A 16,628-nucleotide genomic window follows, 5' to 3' on the forward strand; every position below is an offset into this window, starting at 1 on the left:
GAATTTTGGTACTAAAATCAGAAGAGACATTGTTGTATGATATTTCCCAATATACCCCCCTAGTATACCAATAGTTGGTTTTCTTAACATTTATTTAAGCCCCAAAACGCAAACCCGTAATCTCAACCCAAACCTCTTTTCTCCTCCTCCACCATCACCACCACCTTAAACCGCCGCCGTCGCCATTGCTTCTGCCAGAACTGCGCTAAATCGTTGAGGCGGCATTCACAGCAAATATGAGAGCTACTCGACGCAAAAATATTGACAAGGGGGAACAACAACCCAAAAAAGTACCTTTTTACCATAATTTCATCTAATAAATTTGATACAATATCCTGTAGAATTGCAAATTTCAGATTAGATTTGCTCAATTTTGAATTTTTAGTTAGAGTGAAGTGGATTAATTAGCTGGAGGATGGATTCTGTGGTCAGAATTGTAAATTTCAGCACAATTTTTGATTTTTTGTTAGAGTTGGGTGGATTAATTTGCTGAAAGCTATAAAACTGTTTGATAGGGTTATTTCTAGGGTTGGAGCTAGGGTCAAACATATCTTGAATCCTTTTGTGTGTTAATTTCTTTATAATTTGAACCAAAAGAATTATAGTTGGTTTAGCGAGGGTGTAATATTTTATTGATGATATTGCAGAAGCCTAACACGAAGATGAAAATATCAGTAGTACGAAGAAAAAGAAGTAGTGAGGAGGAGGAAGGGAATTATGCAAATATTGACTACTTCAATAAGCTATCTGATGATGTTATAACCTCTCTTTTTCTGAGATGCACCCTCAAGTCATTATCCATGTTAAGGTGTACATCCAAGTTGTGGAATAACTTTGTTACTGCTCCTTCCTTCCTTCATTCTCACCTCACACAATCAACACAAAATGGCCCTAAACTTCTTTTTTTGGAAAGAATATGTCTTTACCGGTCAGAATCGTCCAGGTTACGGTTTGTTTCAATTGACATGGATGGAAACAGGGAGGAGTTATACACTGTCACTTCCCGTGATTACCAACTTGCATGTGCCACAATGCAAGTACGCTTTGGGTTGGTTTGCCTTTCAACAGATTGTCGTCTTTATTTGTGCAATCCTGCCCTGCAACAATTGTGTGAATTGCCGGAATATTCACTTTCTGCTACCCCTGGTTACTGCCATTTTGGGTTTGGATATCTTCACTCAAGGAAGGAATACAAAGTGGTGCATTTTTTCTATAGTTTTCCTTCAATGACTGAAAGGTGGTGTCATCGTGGCAAGCTTCGGGTTTCACATCTAAAATGTGAGGTTCTTGCCATAAATAAGGTCGGTGGCATTTCTTTTAATAGATGGAAAGAAATTGCAGACCGGCCTCCTTGTCATCCGAGATCTGAAGGACAGTTAGTGAATGAATGTATGTATTGGTGGACTTATTGTGTTCCTCGTGCCCGTGTTAATCAAATTCTTTCATTTGATTTTGAAAATGAAAAATTCCTTACTATATCTCCTCCATCACCTTTTGAAGGTGATTTGGGCTTGTTTGTGATGGATTTGAAAGGGATGGTTTGCTTGCCAGACTCTGCCCGCTTCCGCAGGAGTTCAATTTTAGACCTGTGGATACTCAAGGATAAAATAAATTGCACTTGGGTAAAGGAGTATAGCATCCGTTTGATCGACTTTGGGTTTAAGAAGATTACGTATGTCTTCATGACATGCAATGAAGAAATAATATTCCAACATTTGGGTAAAGTGGTCTTCTATGACCTAAAAAGAAAATCCTTCAGAGAAGTGGAAGCACTTTCACATCGGTTCCTTCAATATGGAGTTTACTCGAAAAGCTTGTTTTCTTTAGGAACCCTATAGGTCCTTCCTAAAGTTCTCCACGGAAGACACTGCCACCATCCAATCAAAACCTCCACTTTACCTGCCAAATCTTGATACTCAATCAAGGACCTCCACTTTCAAGTTTGTTAGCTTCAGCTGGCGTTTTCTTTTCGTAATTTAGTTTCTTATTTTCTGTTATATTTTTTTTTTTAGTACAGTGCTGAGCATAACAGGTAGTATAGAGCTCATGAATCAAATACTTGAATTGCACCATGATTATTGCTAGTATTCTCCCTAAGCTTGTCCTCTCATTTATTGATAGCAGCCATCTGCAGAACCAGAGCTGAAACCAAGGAGCAAACCTTATTCGATGAAGTTTGTAGATTCATATTTCAAGTATTATTGTGAATTTGGATTGTTCAAAATATAGTCTGATCATAGAGACTTTAATCCGTGTTTTCCATCTTTGAAGAAATTAATTATAGAGTGTAAGCAACAAGATTTGGAGTACATCTGAGTCGTTTCTGCATAATGGACTCCAACAATGTCTTAGTGAAAAGGGTTGGAAAAGGATGCTCTTATGTCTAAGTAACAACTTTTTAATATGCATATCTGATGAAGAATTTTCATATTACTTTTATTTCACATAGTTACTTGGTACCTTTTGTTGGTGGAGTTGACAGGTATACCATGACGTGAAAGCTAGCCCGCCACTAAAGTCATCAATATGGACTAGGTTTGTTGGGCTAGTCTGGCTTAACCCATAATTTAACAATTTTGGGAGCCCATTTAAGAAAGGGCTTTTAAACTCGATTCGGATAAACTTGTTGATTTGAGGGGTTTCCTCAATATGAATTGGGTCGGTTCGTGGCTTAAAAAATAAAAATAAAAATGGAGTATATAACAATAGTTGGTTTTCTTTGGATTATATTAGATTTAAGACCCAAAAACCGCAAAGAAAACAAAATTCAATTTTTTCGCTCTCCGTAATCTCAACCCAAACCTCTTTTCTCCTCCACCACCTTCAACCACCGTCTTTCGCCTTCGCCGCTGCTTCTGCCAGAACTGCGCTAAATCGTTGAGGCGGCATTCTCAGCAAATATGAAAGCTACTCGACGCAAAAATATACACAAGTGGGAACAACAACCCAAAAAGGTACCTTTTTACCATAATTTCATCTAATGAATTTGATGCAACATCCTATAGAATTGCAAATTTAAGATTAGATTTGCTCGATTTTGAATTTTTAGTTAGAGTGAAGTGGGTTAATTAGCTGGAGGATGGATTCCGTGGTCAGAATTGTAAATTTCAGCACAATTTTTGATTTTTTGTTAGAGTTGAGTGGATTAATTTGCTGAAAGCTATACAACTGTTTGATTTATGTGTGTTAATTTGAACTGTTTCCCTATTTCCTTTGTGTTGATTGATGAATGATTATATTGCAGAAGATGAAAATATCAGTGCAACAGAGAAAAAGAAGTAGTAGTAGTACAGAGGAGGAGGAGGAAGGGAATTATCCAAATATTGACTACTTCAATAAGCTATCTGATGATGTTATAACCTCTGTTTTTCTGAGATGTCCCCTCAAGTCATTATCCATGTTAAGGTGTACATCCAAGTTGTGGAAAAACTTTATAATTAGTCCTTCCTTTCTTCATTCTCACCTCACACAATCAACACAAAATGCCCCCAAACTTGTTTTTTTGGAAGACAAATGTCTTCACCGGTCAAAAAAGTCTTGGTTACGGTTTGTTTCAGTTGACATGGATGGAAGCAAGGAGGAGTTATACACTGTTACTGTCCCTGATACCCCTGGATATAGACATTTTGGGTTTGGATATCTTCACTCAAGGAAGGAATACAAAGTGGTGCATTTTTTTCTATATTGTTCCTTCAATGACTAAAAGGTATTGTAATCTTGGCATCCTTCGGGTTTCACATCTAAAATGTGAGGTTCTTACCATAAACAAGTTTGGTGGCGTTTCTTTTAATCGATGGAAAGAAATTGCAGACCGGTCTCCTTGTCTTCTGTAATGAACTCAAATCCAATTGTAACAGTAACAAACTTCTCAACTATATTAACAAGACTAGAGTTCAATTACAAACCCACAAAGTAAATGCAACAACGCAAACAGCAAAAACCCAAACAGAATCGTAGAGATACTAAACATAAGAACTAGGGAATTGATAGAGAGATAGAAGGGGATGAGAAGCTTAGACTAAGAAGGGAGATGAGGGGAAACACTCTTTTCCTTAACAATTTGTGTAACCCTTCTTTCCAACTCATTTGCCCTTTTAACCAAATACTAATTGGGCCGGGATCCCAAATAAGACACTCCAACATTTTACTCGGCCCAATAATTCCAACTAAATTAGTCTCCACAAATTCCAGTCCATAGGCCCATACATATCAAACTCTGTTCACAACAATACTCCCGCCCTCAATGAGAACCTTGTCCTCAAGGTTCAAGTAGAACAATGTCAACAATAACAAAATATCACTTTCATAAGGTGAAACATACTTCTTCCCATCAATTCCCTTAAAGAGTAGTGTGATAACAATTCCATAACTAAGAGGTAACCGCATATGCTCTGTTTTGTTTTCCAATCCATAGTGTTGAATTGAAATCATTGTTAGTTGTTTGATCCAACTCCTCAAAACATGCCGTCCCATAAATGTATTGTGCAAACTCACCATGAGAAGAGTAGTGTACTAAGGAATAAATAAAGAGAAAGTTCCAGCAGTCCCAACAGCAACAAAAGGGATAAGTATTTTCGCATCTGTTGAATTTCTTGTTGGCATGCCATTGCCTGCTCCAATATCAAAAATGCTCATTCCAGTGGTTAACATGACAACAACTTGAATGGAATATGTAGCGCAGTTTCTCTCTCCTAAACCCACCGAGAAAAGTAGCTGAGCTGAAACAAGGAAAGCCAATCTAGAGACAAGAGGTTTGGTCGCTCCAACAGCTCAGAAGTAATCATCAATGCCACCGAGTGAACCAGATCTGAAGCTGGTCATAAACATTTGAAAATGAATGAATATGATCTTAATGTCCGGTCTTTCAGAATTGCAACGATGGAAGTAAGGCAAGATTAGCATAATGCTAGCTGGCCAAAAACTACAGAGATATTTGGCAACAGAGGCAAGGCCATAGTTATCCTTCCAAAGCAAGAGAGTGCCAAGACTTGTGAAAATATTAACCTTGAACTAACACGTCTCTAAAGTAGGCATGTCCACGTATCGGACCTATTGTCAGCATGTCATGCTAATAGGAAAACATGAATATTTCTTCTCCAAGTCGTCAGGTAGAAGGAAATACCTCTTTTAACAATAAAACAGTGAGTAAAATTTGGAGAAAGAGCAACTACTAGTGCCAAATCAGATTGCAAAATGAAGGAATTCACACACCAAGATTGTCCGGGATCCCACACTCTAGTCATGAAGTTTGAATAAGCAATTAAGCAAATTTTAACAGAACAGCCCTGCAATTGTAGTGCCTCCACGTTAACTGTGTAACCCGTCTGAGCCATGAAAGTGAAACGTATTCTTGAATTCCATACACCCAGATCCGTTGCAGTCAAACAAATGGATACAGTATCACATTTAGCACCAGGATCAAATGGTAATTGACTTAAATTAAGTTGATCACATCCACCTGTTTGTGGCCTCATTATCGGAGCCAACCACGTGACACCTCCAAGAGAAAAATCCAGAATGTCGAAGGTCTTGTATGCACATATATTAGACAACAAGAATTCTGAAAGAGTGCACTCCTGTCCAGTATCAACCCAATTGTCTTTGCGTAAGTGAAAGTCAAGGCAAAGCGTCGATTTGTTTTGGTTACCCCCACGATATTCTTCAGGAGAATCATGCCAACAAGAAATTGTGTGAAGCCATAAGGCAACAACATATGAATAATCGATTTCAGCAAGTAGCGAATTTGCATTCGACATCATAGTTCCTTGACACGCAAAAACAATCGAAAAATCAGATGTATTCAGTGGGGGGAACTTTTCAAACAACGCCACATTTTCATGTGAATTTTCCTCCTCGTCATTATTAGATATTTCTATATCTTGTAACACGACATGAGGTACTTTGGTTTCTTTGCACAAGCTATTGTTATACACCTTGGCTATTATAGATACCGAGTGTTCAAAATCATGGACAATAGCTTTCATATCATGAATGTTGGAACTCACTGTTGTGTGAGGAATTTTGTCGAACATGTGATCTTCGGTGATGGAAGGAGGTTCATTTACCAAATTCTCTTCCACTGAATTGATATTCCCAATCTGTGGTGTCGCTGTGTCTTCAATAGGTTTAGTATCCATATTGTTTGTAGCAATCAGTGCCACAGACTCTATATATTGATACTTCATAGGCAATTTACCGAACACCTGGTCTGCCTGTGAGCTGCCAGTGTTGTAAGTTGATGCAATGGCAGAGGACTTTGAAAAATGACTGGAAGCAGGAAAGGGAGACACCACAACTGATTGTGAAACTATAGGGACAGAACTAACGTAGTCATAATGAACCTGTGAGGAATTAGCTAGACGCCCCAACACATTTATGTTGGTTTGTTGTTGAAATCGCTGAGTAAATGCATTCTTGAAATGGTTCCAATCGACGAGTAGCTTGTTGCAAAACCACCAATCGAACCAGGAAAGAGCTTCACCATCAAAGTAGAAGGAAGGAAGAGGAAGCCAGTCCTTCTCGTCGAAACCAAGGTATGTGAAGTACAATTCTGCTCGAAAAATCCAGTTCTTCGGGTTGCCGTTGTCATTGCCACTGAATCTAGGTAGAAACATGGCTGATGATGGAGTTCTCTGGATGAAAGCACCAATGTAATGAACTCAAATCCAATTGTAACAGTAACAAACTTCTCAACTATATTAACAAGACTAGAGTTCAATTACAAACCCACAAAGTAAATGCAACAACGCAAACAGCAAAAACCCAAACAGAATCGTAGAGATACTAAACATAAGAACTAGGGAATTGATAGAGAGATAGAAGGGGATGAGAAGCTTAGACTAAGAAGGGAGATGAGGGGAAACACTCTTTTCTTTAACAATTTGTGTAACCCTTCTTTCCAACTCATTTGCCCTTTTAACCAAATACTAATTGGGCCGGGATCCCAAATAAGACACTCCAACATTTTACTCGGCCCAATAATTCCAACTAAATTAGTCTCCACAAATTCCAGTCCATAGGCCCATACATATCAAACTCTGTTCACAACATCTTCCGAGATCTCAAGGACTGTTAGTAAATGAATGTATGTATTGGTGCACTTATTCTCTTCCTTGGCCCCGTACTAATCCAGTTCTTTCATTTGATTTTGAAAGTGAAAAGTTCCTAGCTATATCTCCTCCATCACCTTTTGAAGATTATGTGGGCTTGTCTCTGATGGATTTGAAAGGGATGCTTTGCTTGCCAGACGGTGGCCGCCTCCTCAAGAGTTCAATTCTAGACCTGTGGATACTCAAGGATAAAATAAGTTGCAGTTGGGTAAAGGAGTATAGCATCCGTTTGATTGACTTTGGGTTTAACAATATTACGTCTGGCTGCAAGACATGCAATGAAGAAATAATATTCCAACATTTGGATAAAGTGGTCTTCTATGACCTAAAAAAGAAAACCTTCAGAGAAGTGGAAGCACTTTCACCTTCGTACAATCGTTATGGAACTTACTCCAAAAGCTTGTTTTCTTTAGGAACCATATAGGTCCTATTGCTTGTTTCCGAAATGGAATATTTTGAAATAAAGAAGACAACTCTCATCTCTTGTCTCTCTATTTTTCTTGTCTATTACTTATTTGAGACAATTATGTGAATTATGAGGTATTATAGATTTGAAATTATAGTGAGTATTTAGTCATGAATATCAAATATTATTTAGTTTATTCCAAAAAAATTAAGTTGGAATTAATGTTAGCCACACAAATTTTAATCATTCATTTTAGATTACAAGTTCTATAAGTCGTCCTCTGTGCCGAAAGAAGGGAGTATCTTTTTTTTCATGGTAAACGAGTTTCTTGGAGTGTGAAACATTTTTACAAGTAGTATGATGAGCAAATGAGCTTCTTGGATAAATTTAGAGGTGGATGTAGAATATGGTAACATGTTATATGAATTCAGTATTTCCGATGGGAACATAAATTATATTTAAAACTTTACTTCATTTTCAACAGATAATAAATATGAATTTGTAACTTATAAAACATAATAGATTTCAATATTGCAAAATCTTAGAAGCTCGAACCCGTAAAACATTAATTCTTAAATCGTCTAATCATGGATCGATGGAATGTTTCTGCATATGTTATGGATTGAGATTGTCGATGATTGTCTAATGCAAAATGCAGATTCATTACTGAGAACAAGATACTCATATAAAATAATATTGAAGAGATGGAGTCAGAAATTATATCAAGCGTATTTAAGAATATATATTTATTTTTATAAATGAGTTGAATGTTATTTGTTTAACCTAGCGACTGTATCATGAACGATTTCAACATTTTGTTACTATCAAATACAATCAGTTGAGTATTTTCCCCGTTGCATTAATTTTATATAATAAAGAATATATGAATTATTGTGTATAAAGTGAAATAGTAATTGAACAAATGTGTCTAGCTTTATACGAAACACAAATCACAACATCAAAGAATTATTTATTTCTATTAAAAAGAAGAAGATAAAACGCATTGTATTGATTTTCGCTTTGAGTTTAAAGTTACAAAAATATATAAGCACAAATCTTTAATGTAAAATGTTTGCCAATTAGTCTTTTCGCCCTTCAAAAGTGTATTATATGTTAGATAAAATAAGAAATATATACATAATATTTGTATAGTAACAAATTTCAAGTAAATTAAAATTAATAAACGTATTTGTTAGATGCAAGAATATATTATTAAAATTGTAATATTGAAAATTTAAAAACTTGAAAAATATTTAAGAATTTCAGATAAATTAAAATTAATATGTGTACATGTGTAAGTGTGACTTCTCTCAAAATAAAACCAAAAAATATAATGAAGTTGCCGATCAAACCCAAAACTATAAGGATGAAATGAAGACCCTTAGCATAAATTCTTCTTTAATCCCTCATTGAATTTCTGGTTCCACTACTACACATACACATGCCTAATGTACAAGTACACACAACACAAAATTACTTCCAGAGAGTAAAAATGAATTTTTTTAATCTCCTAGTTGAATTCCTAGCTTCATACCTAATATACAAATGTTCGAGTCAATTTTTGCGCAACTCGACTAATTACACGAAATTTCTAGGACCCACTAGCAATAGTTACCAGGTAATTAAAAGATTCTCCTGCTATACAAGATGGTTATGGTGTTACGATGTGAGTGCATTTTCTGATTATTTGGGCGATATACAAGTGAGATTGAAAAGATTTGTCAAAGATTGAAAAAGAAGTGGCCTGACCATTCGATGAAGTAGTGCTCTTGTGAATTTGGACGTATAATTGTTCAAAATATAGTTCTGATCATAGACTTTAATCCTTGTGAGGAATATTTTCACATCTTTCAATCTTCAAACATATTTGAAGAAATTAATTTTAGAATAGTTGTAAGAAACAAGGTTTGGAGTACAACTGGGTCTTCTCTGCATAATGACTCCAACAATGCCTTAGTGAAGAGGTTGGAAAAGGATACTCTTATTTCAAGTAATAGCTTTTTGATATGCATGTCTAATGAAGAATTTTCATAATACTTTTATTTCACATTGTTACTTGCAGGGTATTTTGAGGCCAAAAGGTAAAGAATGGTGTTTTTGTACCAATTTCAATACTTTAAGGGGTCGTTTGGTAGAGTGAAAAATAATAGATGCATTAGTCTTGTGTATTACTAGTATCTTGTTTGGTATTCTTTTCCAACCTATAAATAATTAATGCTTGTATTAAGGTGTGTATTGCTACAGTCAAATACTCCTTAAAAAGTAATTGGTATTTAGAAGGGGTCAACATTTTTATTATAAATGATAATAGAATTTTATTTAATATTTTAAAACTTTAAATTAAATTACTTAAAATTTACTATCTACCAATAAGATTTCGAAAACAAAAATCAAGGTATTGTATTGTAACCAATGGTCTTGCAATTCTTCCACCTCTCTTCGGCTATAAATAAAGAGATTTTCAGAATAAATGTAGATCTTTCTTGAAAACATGTAAAGCCAGGTTGGAAAATTGGTTGAATAAACATATTTTCTTATTTCTGGTGTCAATCAAATAGAACAACAAGATGTCCAAAATTTGGATAATGGTTTTGAGCCTAACTTTTTGGAGGATATATATCTTTCTAATGTTGCTCATGGTAACCCCTATGTAGTGGAAAGTCCGCTTATAGAACGACAAAGTGTTGTTCAAGGCCCTTTACCAGAAGCGGTGGAACAGTTTAGTTTCAGGGGAATATCCTGGAGGAAAACATTGACTTTCTATGAGGGGATATTCATTGACTTTCTATGAGGGGATATTCTTCCTTATAGAGGCCAACGTAATCAACCAAAAAAATGGATCAAGTTTTGTGTTCAAATTCTGCAAACCATCCAATTGTGGCAATGCACCTAAAACAAAAAAACATATCAAAGTTGTAAGCCCCTAATAACCATACAACATGTTTCAAAAATTAGTTTGTATAGCTAGATATATAAATGCCTAATTACCTCCAATTGGATCCTGGGCTAGGTCATCTTCTTCATCCTGGGCAGGGTCATAGTGTTCAGTGATCTCTGCCGAAAAAGCCAGAATAAACCCAGTATTTGAATTTAGAAAACTCTCAATTTGTTCCATTGCACCTGCAACCAAAAAACATATCACATAAGAAACCCTCCACTTGTTCAAAAATAAATTAATACAACTAGATACATGACCATTTTGTTTTACCTCCAGCATGCAATAGTTCATCATCACCATTGACATATATGATAGTATTTTGCTCCTCATAGAGTTCAGCGAACTCTATAAACCCAATATTCGAATTTAGAAAACCCTCCACATCGGCATTCAATAGATCATGATTGATATCAACATTCTTGATCTGCATGCTCTACCATGTCAGGGATAACCTCGTTAACATCAAGACCAACAATTATACTCTCACCATTTGTACATAAAAGATAAAAAATAAAAAATAAAAAATGATTACATTAAAATAAAATAGGACCATTTTGTTTTACCTCCAGCGTGCAATAGTTCATCATCATGATTGACATCCACATCGGCATTCAATATGTCATCATGATTGATAGCAACATTCTCTGCATGCTCTTCCTTGCCAGGGATAACCTCATTAACAACAAGACCAACAATTGTGCTCTCACTATTTGGACCTAAAAGTTAAAAAAAAATGATTACATTAAAATAAAACAAATCAGAACATAATAATTAAACTACATTTGTGCAAAAGGCTCAAGATTTCTAACCAAAATTTTGCTGGTCAACCCCACTACCAGCAAGAACGCCACAATTAGGGTGTTGCCTATTTTTCTCATTCCCTGAATTAAGATAAACTCATTTCACGAATTTCCACATATGAAAATTAAAAAGAGGTGAAATAATGAATTTCTAACCAAAATTACACCCATAAAATTCATCTCCTTCCATGAGTAATTAAGATTACACAAAAATACCACGTCACATTTCCTAATATCCAAAAAAAAAATGACTCGATTATTTACCAGTAACTAACTCCAACTATTGTTAATAGCACTTACTTGAAATAACTTGTAATCAATATAGAGAACTCAACCATAGAACTCCAAAGGGATGAGGGCCATGATGCACACAAAAAACCTCATGAATCCATCTTCTTTTTTTAGAATAACAGTAGTGTTTGTTGTTCGTCTTGTATTCCTAAGATACTTAGAACAAAACTTTGAAGAACTTGGTAAGACACAATAAAGTTTAAGAACATTTTCACAACTAGAAAATTAAAATTAGTAGAGAAATTAGAATTAGAAACAAATTAGAAAAAATATACGAAATATTTTTTCTTAAAGAAGAATTGTTGTCAATCTATGTTTAAAGAATCTTACTGATTTCAACAAACTTTGCAGAAACACGAAGTTACCAAAGTTTAATGAACCAGTGAAGAACAGAAGAACATAAATTAATTCACAAATCTAAAATATGTAACACATACCAGAATCTGGAAAAACAGAAAGAAGATCAAGCCCACTGAATGCACAGTGTCCCCTTAAGGAAATTATTCCCCTCTAGTATCCGAGGTTTGATTTGGAATATGTCCTCCCAGGATAGAATGATCTCAATCACCAGTGTATTGATACCCAAAACGCTGGTGTCAGCGAGCCACTCAACGACAGTAAAGTACACTTAGAATACTAGATTTAGTAGTAGAAGAAGTCCAGAAAAATTCTATTTTTAAAATGAGAGGAAATTCCTCAATTTATAGAAAACAAAGGGTAGTGTGAAAAGGTTCTTATTGTGCCTTACTGGAAAGGTCACAAACCTTTGGAAAAGACACAATCTTTCAGAAAGGTCACCACCTTTCATAAAAGTCACAACTTTTCATAAAAGTCGCAACTTTTCATAAAAGTAACAACTCTTCATAAAAGTCGCAACTTTTCATCAAAATCACAACTCTTCATAAAAGTCGCAACTCTTCATTTTCCATTCACACCTTTTAAAACCCAACAATCCCCCGCATGAATGGGGAATGACTCTAAGACAAATAAACGGACAAGTATGTGTACTTTACAAGCAAGAATTAATTGCATCTGGATAAGTAGGTTTCCCCTTGGACTTTCCGTAGTGAACATATGTCGGATATACTCGGTCAATCGGTAGATGCGATATCTTTGAACCGTTGAGCTTTGGTGTATACCTAGACAACCATATGTCACACAATTAACCCTTTACCGTTTATGGTTCTTACGGTTGTGTTCGTTTCAGCCATGAACACCTCCTGGTTTCATGAGTGTATAGAGAGATGGGCTTTTGACAATCATCCTCTTTGAAGCGGCTTACACTTCACACTTACATAGGTGATTTCTAACCGTGTTATCGCGTAGATACACTATTTGGTCAAATCTGCCAAACTTAGCAAATCATTAAAAACATTAAGCCTTATTAACTCTATAACAAGCTTTAATGATGTATCCTTGTTCCTGAGCATTGTCTTCATCATGAGAATGGATTGAGTTGGTTGACAATGCTGAACCGTCAGTCACAACTTTGTTTTTCTCCTTGAATCTAGCTCTTGGGATCTCCAGTCTGCTAGATAGAGTTACCGCCATGATGACTTGTCCTAAGCCGTAAATCCATTCCCTTAGATGATCTTTCAACTTTCTCTCTAGTTAGGCCTTTTTGTAAGTGGATCCGACACATTATCCTTTGGCTTTACATAGTCAATTGTGATAATTCCACTAGCGAGTAGTTTTCTAACGGTATCATGTCTATGTTTTATATGACAAGACATTCCGTTATACATCATGCTCCATGCCTTACCTATTGCATCTTGACTATCAAAGTGTATGCATACTGATGCCAAAGGTTTGGGCCAAAAAGAATATCTATCAAGAAATTCCGGAGTCTTTCAACTTGTTCACCGACCTTATCTAGAGCACCTAGCTCAGAGATCATTATAGAGCTAGCAATACATGTCTTTTTGGAAAATTTCTAAGAGACTGCTCCTCCACCAAGAGTAAATACATATCCACTCGTGGATTTTACTTCATTTGTCCGGTGATCCAATTCGCATTACTATATCCTTTCAATACTGTTGGATATTGTTATAATGCAAGATATAGTTTTAAGCATTTCTTAAATACTCCAAAACTCTTTTCATTATCATATAATGAGTTCGATTGGGATCACTCGTGAACTGACTCAGTTTATTAATAGCAAATGCTATATCTGATCGCGCACACTTCGTGATATACATCATACTTGCTCAATACTTTAGCACAATCCAATTGTGAGTCACTTTTGCCTTCACTCTTTTGAAATGCAAAGCTCACATTTATTTGAGACTTGACAATATTGAAATTCAAATATTTGAACTAGTCAAGTATCGTTTCAATGCAATGAGACCGCGAATATGCTAAACATTATGGAGTTCTAAGGATTCTTATACCTAAGATCGCATCAGCAACTCCAAAATTTTTCATTCCAAACTTGCTTTCTAGCATACGTTTAGTAGCATTTAGTGTCAACATATCACCAATTATACAAACAAACAATGACCTAGTGATTTTAATGTAAACACATTTTTCACTTCCATCATTCTTAAATCCATTTACCAACATAGTTTGGTCAAATATCTTATGTCATTGCTTGGGCGCTTGTTTTAGTCCATAAAGTGACTTAACAAGTTCGCACATTTTTTTTTCTTTACCAGGAACGACAAAACCCTCGGGCTATTCCATGTAAATTTCTTCCTCCAATTCAACATTTAAGAGAGTTGTTTTCACATTCATTTGATGAATTTGGAGGTCATATACCACAACTAACAAAATTAACATCCAAATGAATGTAATTCTAGTTACTGGCGAGTATGTGCCGAAAAGATCAAGACCTTGTTTTTTTTGTCTTGCTTTATATCTGTCAACAATTCCATCGACTTTCATTTTCCTTTTGGGGATTCACTTTGAACCCAAAAGTTTATTTCCTAAGGGAAGATCAACCAACTTCCAATAGGATTGCCCAAGATTGAACCAATCTCACTATTAACACCATCTGTCCAAAAGGATGAGTCTACAGAAGACACAAGAAATGTTACAAAATCATATTGGAAGAAAGTAGATGTCCTTTGACATTTACTATACCTCGGAATATCTTTATTAAGTACATTATCCTTTTATTCTTTCCAAGGTCGTTTAGACCTTTCACTAGACTATTCAAGTCTAATATTACAGTCCACTGTCTTAGGTCCTATTTTAATCCTTTTAGAAATAGGAACTTGGACTTTGGCTAGACACCCCCTCACTTTGAAATATTTCAAGTTGGATTTCCTTCATTTCCATTTCTCATATGGAATAGATTGTGTCCTGGAAAAATAAAACTTTTTATTGCTTTCTTTATGAAAAGGCAAAACCTTTTGTTGTTCCCTTTTGAAGTAAGGATAGTTCCTCCACACAAGTTTTGTGGTAAACCAGAACTCATAAGTAATGCATTGACCATTTCCTTCAAAGTTAAGTTTTTTATAGTGAGTATTTAGTCATGAATATCAAATATTATTTAGTTTATTCCAAAAAAATTAAGTTGGAATTAATGTTAGCCACACAAATTTTAATCATTCATTTTAGATTACAAGTTCTATAAGTCTTCCTCTACGCCGAACGAAGGGAGCATCTTTTTTTTTCATGGTAAACAAGTTTCTTGGAGTGTGAAACATTTTTACAAGTAGTATGATGAGCAAATGAGCTTCTTGGATAAATTTAGAGGTGGATGTAGAGTATGGTAACATGTTCATATGAATTCAATATTGCCGATGCAAACATAAATTATTTGTAAAAATTTACTTCATTTTCTACATATAATAAATATGAATTTATAACTTATAAAACATAATAGATTTCAATATTGCAAAATCTTAGAAGCTCGAACCCGTAAAACATTAATTCTTAAATCGTCTAATCATGGATCGATGGAATGTTTCTGCATATGTTATGGATTGAGATTGTCGATGTTTGTCTAATGCAAAATGCAGATTCATTACTGAGAACAAGATACTCATATAAAATAAAGAGATGGAGTCAGAAATTATATCAAGCGTATTTAAGAATATGTATTATTTTTTATAAATGAGTTGAATGTTATTTGTTTAACCTAGTGACTGTATCATGAACGATCTCAACATTTGTTACTATCAAATACAATCAGTCGAGTTTTTTCCCTGGTGCATTAATTTTATATAATAAAGAATATATGAATTATTGTGTATAAGTGAAATAATAATTGAACAAATGTGTCTAGCTTTATACGAAACACAAATCACAACATCAAAGAATTATTTATTTCTATTAAAAAGAAGAAGATAAAACGCATTGTATTGATTTTCGCTTTGAGTTTAAAGTTACAAAAATATATAAGCACAAATCTTTAATGTAAAATGTTTGCCAATTAGTTTTTTCGCCCTTCAAAAGTGTATTATATGTTAGATAAAATAAGAAATATATACATAATATTTGTATAGTAACAAATTTCAAATAAATTAAAATTAATAAACGTATTTGTTAGATGCAAGAATATATTATTAAAATTGTAATATTGAAAATTTAAAAACTTGAAAAATATTTAAGAATTTCAGATAAATTAAAATTAATATGTGTGTACAAGTGTAAGTGTGACTTCTCTCAAAATAAAACCAAAAAATAGGGAAAATGCATAAGTACCCCCTCAGCCTATGCCCGAAATCCCAGAGACACACCTAACCTTTACAAAGGTCCTATTACCCCCTTGAACTTAATTTATCTATAATATTCTACCCCTTTTTGGCCTACGTGGCACTATCCTCGAAAAAAATGTCAACATGCGATGGGCCCACAAGACAATGCCACATAGGCCAAAAAGGGGTAGAATATTACATATAAAATAAGTTCGGGGGGGTAATAGGACCTTAGTAAAGGTTAGGTGTGTCTCTGGGATTTCAGGTATAGGCTGGGGGGTACTTATGCATTTTCCCCCAAAAAATATAATGAAGTTGCCGATCAAACCCAAAACTATAAGGATGAAATGAAGACCCTTAGCATAAATTCTTCCTTAATCCCTCATTGAATTTCTGGTTCCACTACTACACATACACATGCCTAATGTACAAGTACACACA

General features: G+C 34.9%; 1 protein-coding gene and 1 long non-coding RNA gene across 4 annotated transcripts; one reads left to right on the forward strand and one right to left on the reverse strand.

Moving 5' to 3' along the window:
* Positions 1–135: 135 nt before the first annotated feature.
* On the forward strand, positions 136–7,664 carry LOC125852956 (F-box protein At3g07870-like). Of its 3 annotated transcripts, XM_049532649.1 has the most exons (4): positions 136–290; positions 648–1,237; positions 3,707–3,823; positions 7,050–7,533. In XM_049532649.1, exons 1-4 carry the CDS (start codon positions 237–239, stop codon positions 7,531–7,533), a joined length of 1,245 nt encoding a protein of 414 aa, XP_049388606.1. In that variant the 5' UTR covers positions 136–236. The 3 variants fall into 3 exon arrangements, with proteins under 3 accessions (XP_049388606.1, XP_049388607.1, XP_049388605.1); XM_049532650.1 differs by lacking the exon at positions 3,707–3,823 and having other exon boundaries at positions 7,155–7,664; XM_049532648.1 differs by lacking the exons at positions 3,707–3,823; positions 7,050–7,533 and having other exon boundaries at positions 648–2,444.
* LOC125852958 (uncharacterized) lies at positions 3,525–7,155 on the reverse strand. The gene is made up of 2 exons (XR_007445092.1): positions 7,046–7,155; positions 3,525–3,819 (listed from the first exon to the last, which is right to left on the reverse strand). It is a non-coding gene; the product is annotated as an uncharacterized LOC125852958 (long non-coding RNA).
* Positions 7,665–16,628: the final 8,964 nt, after the last annotated feature.

Source organism: Solanum stenotomum, unplaced genomic scaffold (genome assembly GCF_019186545.1).
Source record: "Solanum stenotomum isolate F172 unplaced genomic scaffold, ASM1918654v1 scaffold6733, whole genome shotgun sequence".
Classification (NCBI taxonomy): Eukaryota; Viridiplantae; Streptophyta; class Magnoliopsida; order Solanales; family Solanaceae; genus Solanum; species Solanum stenotomum.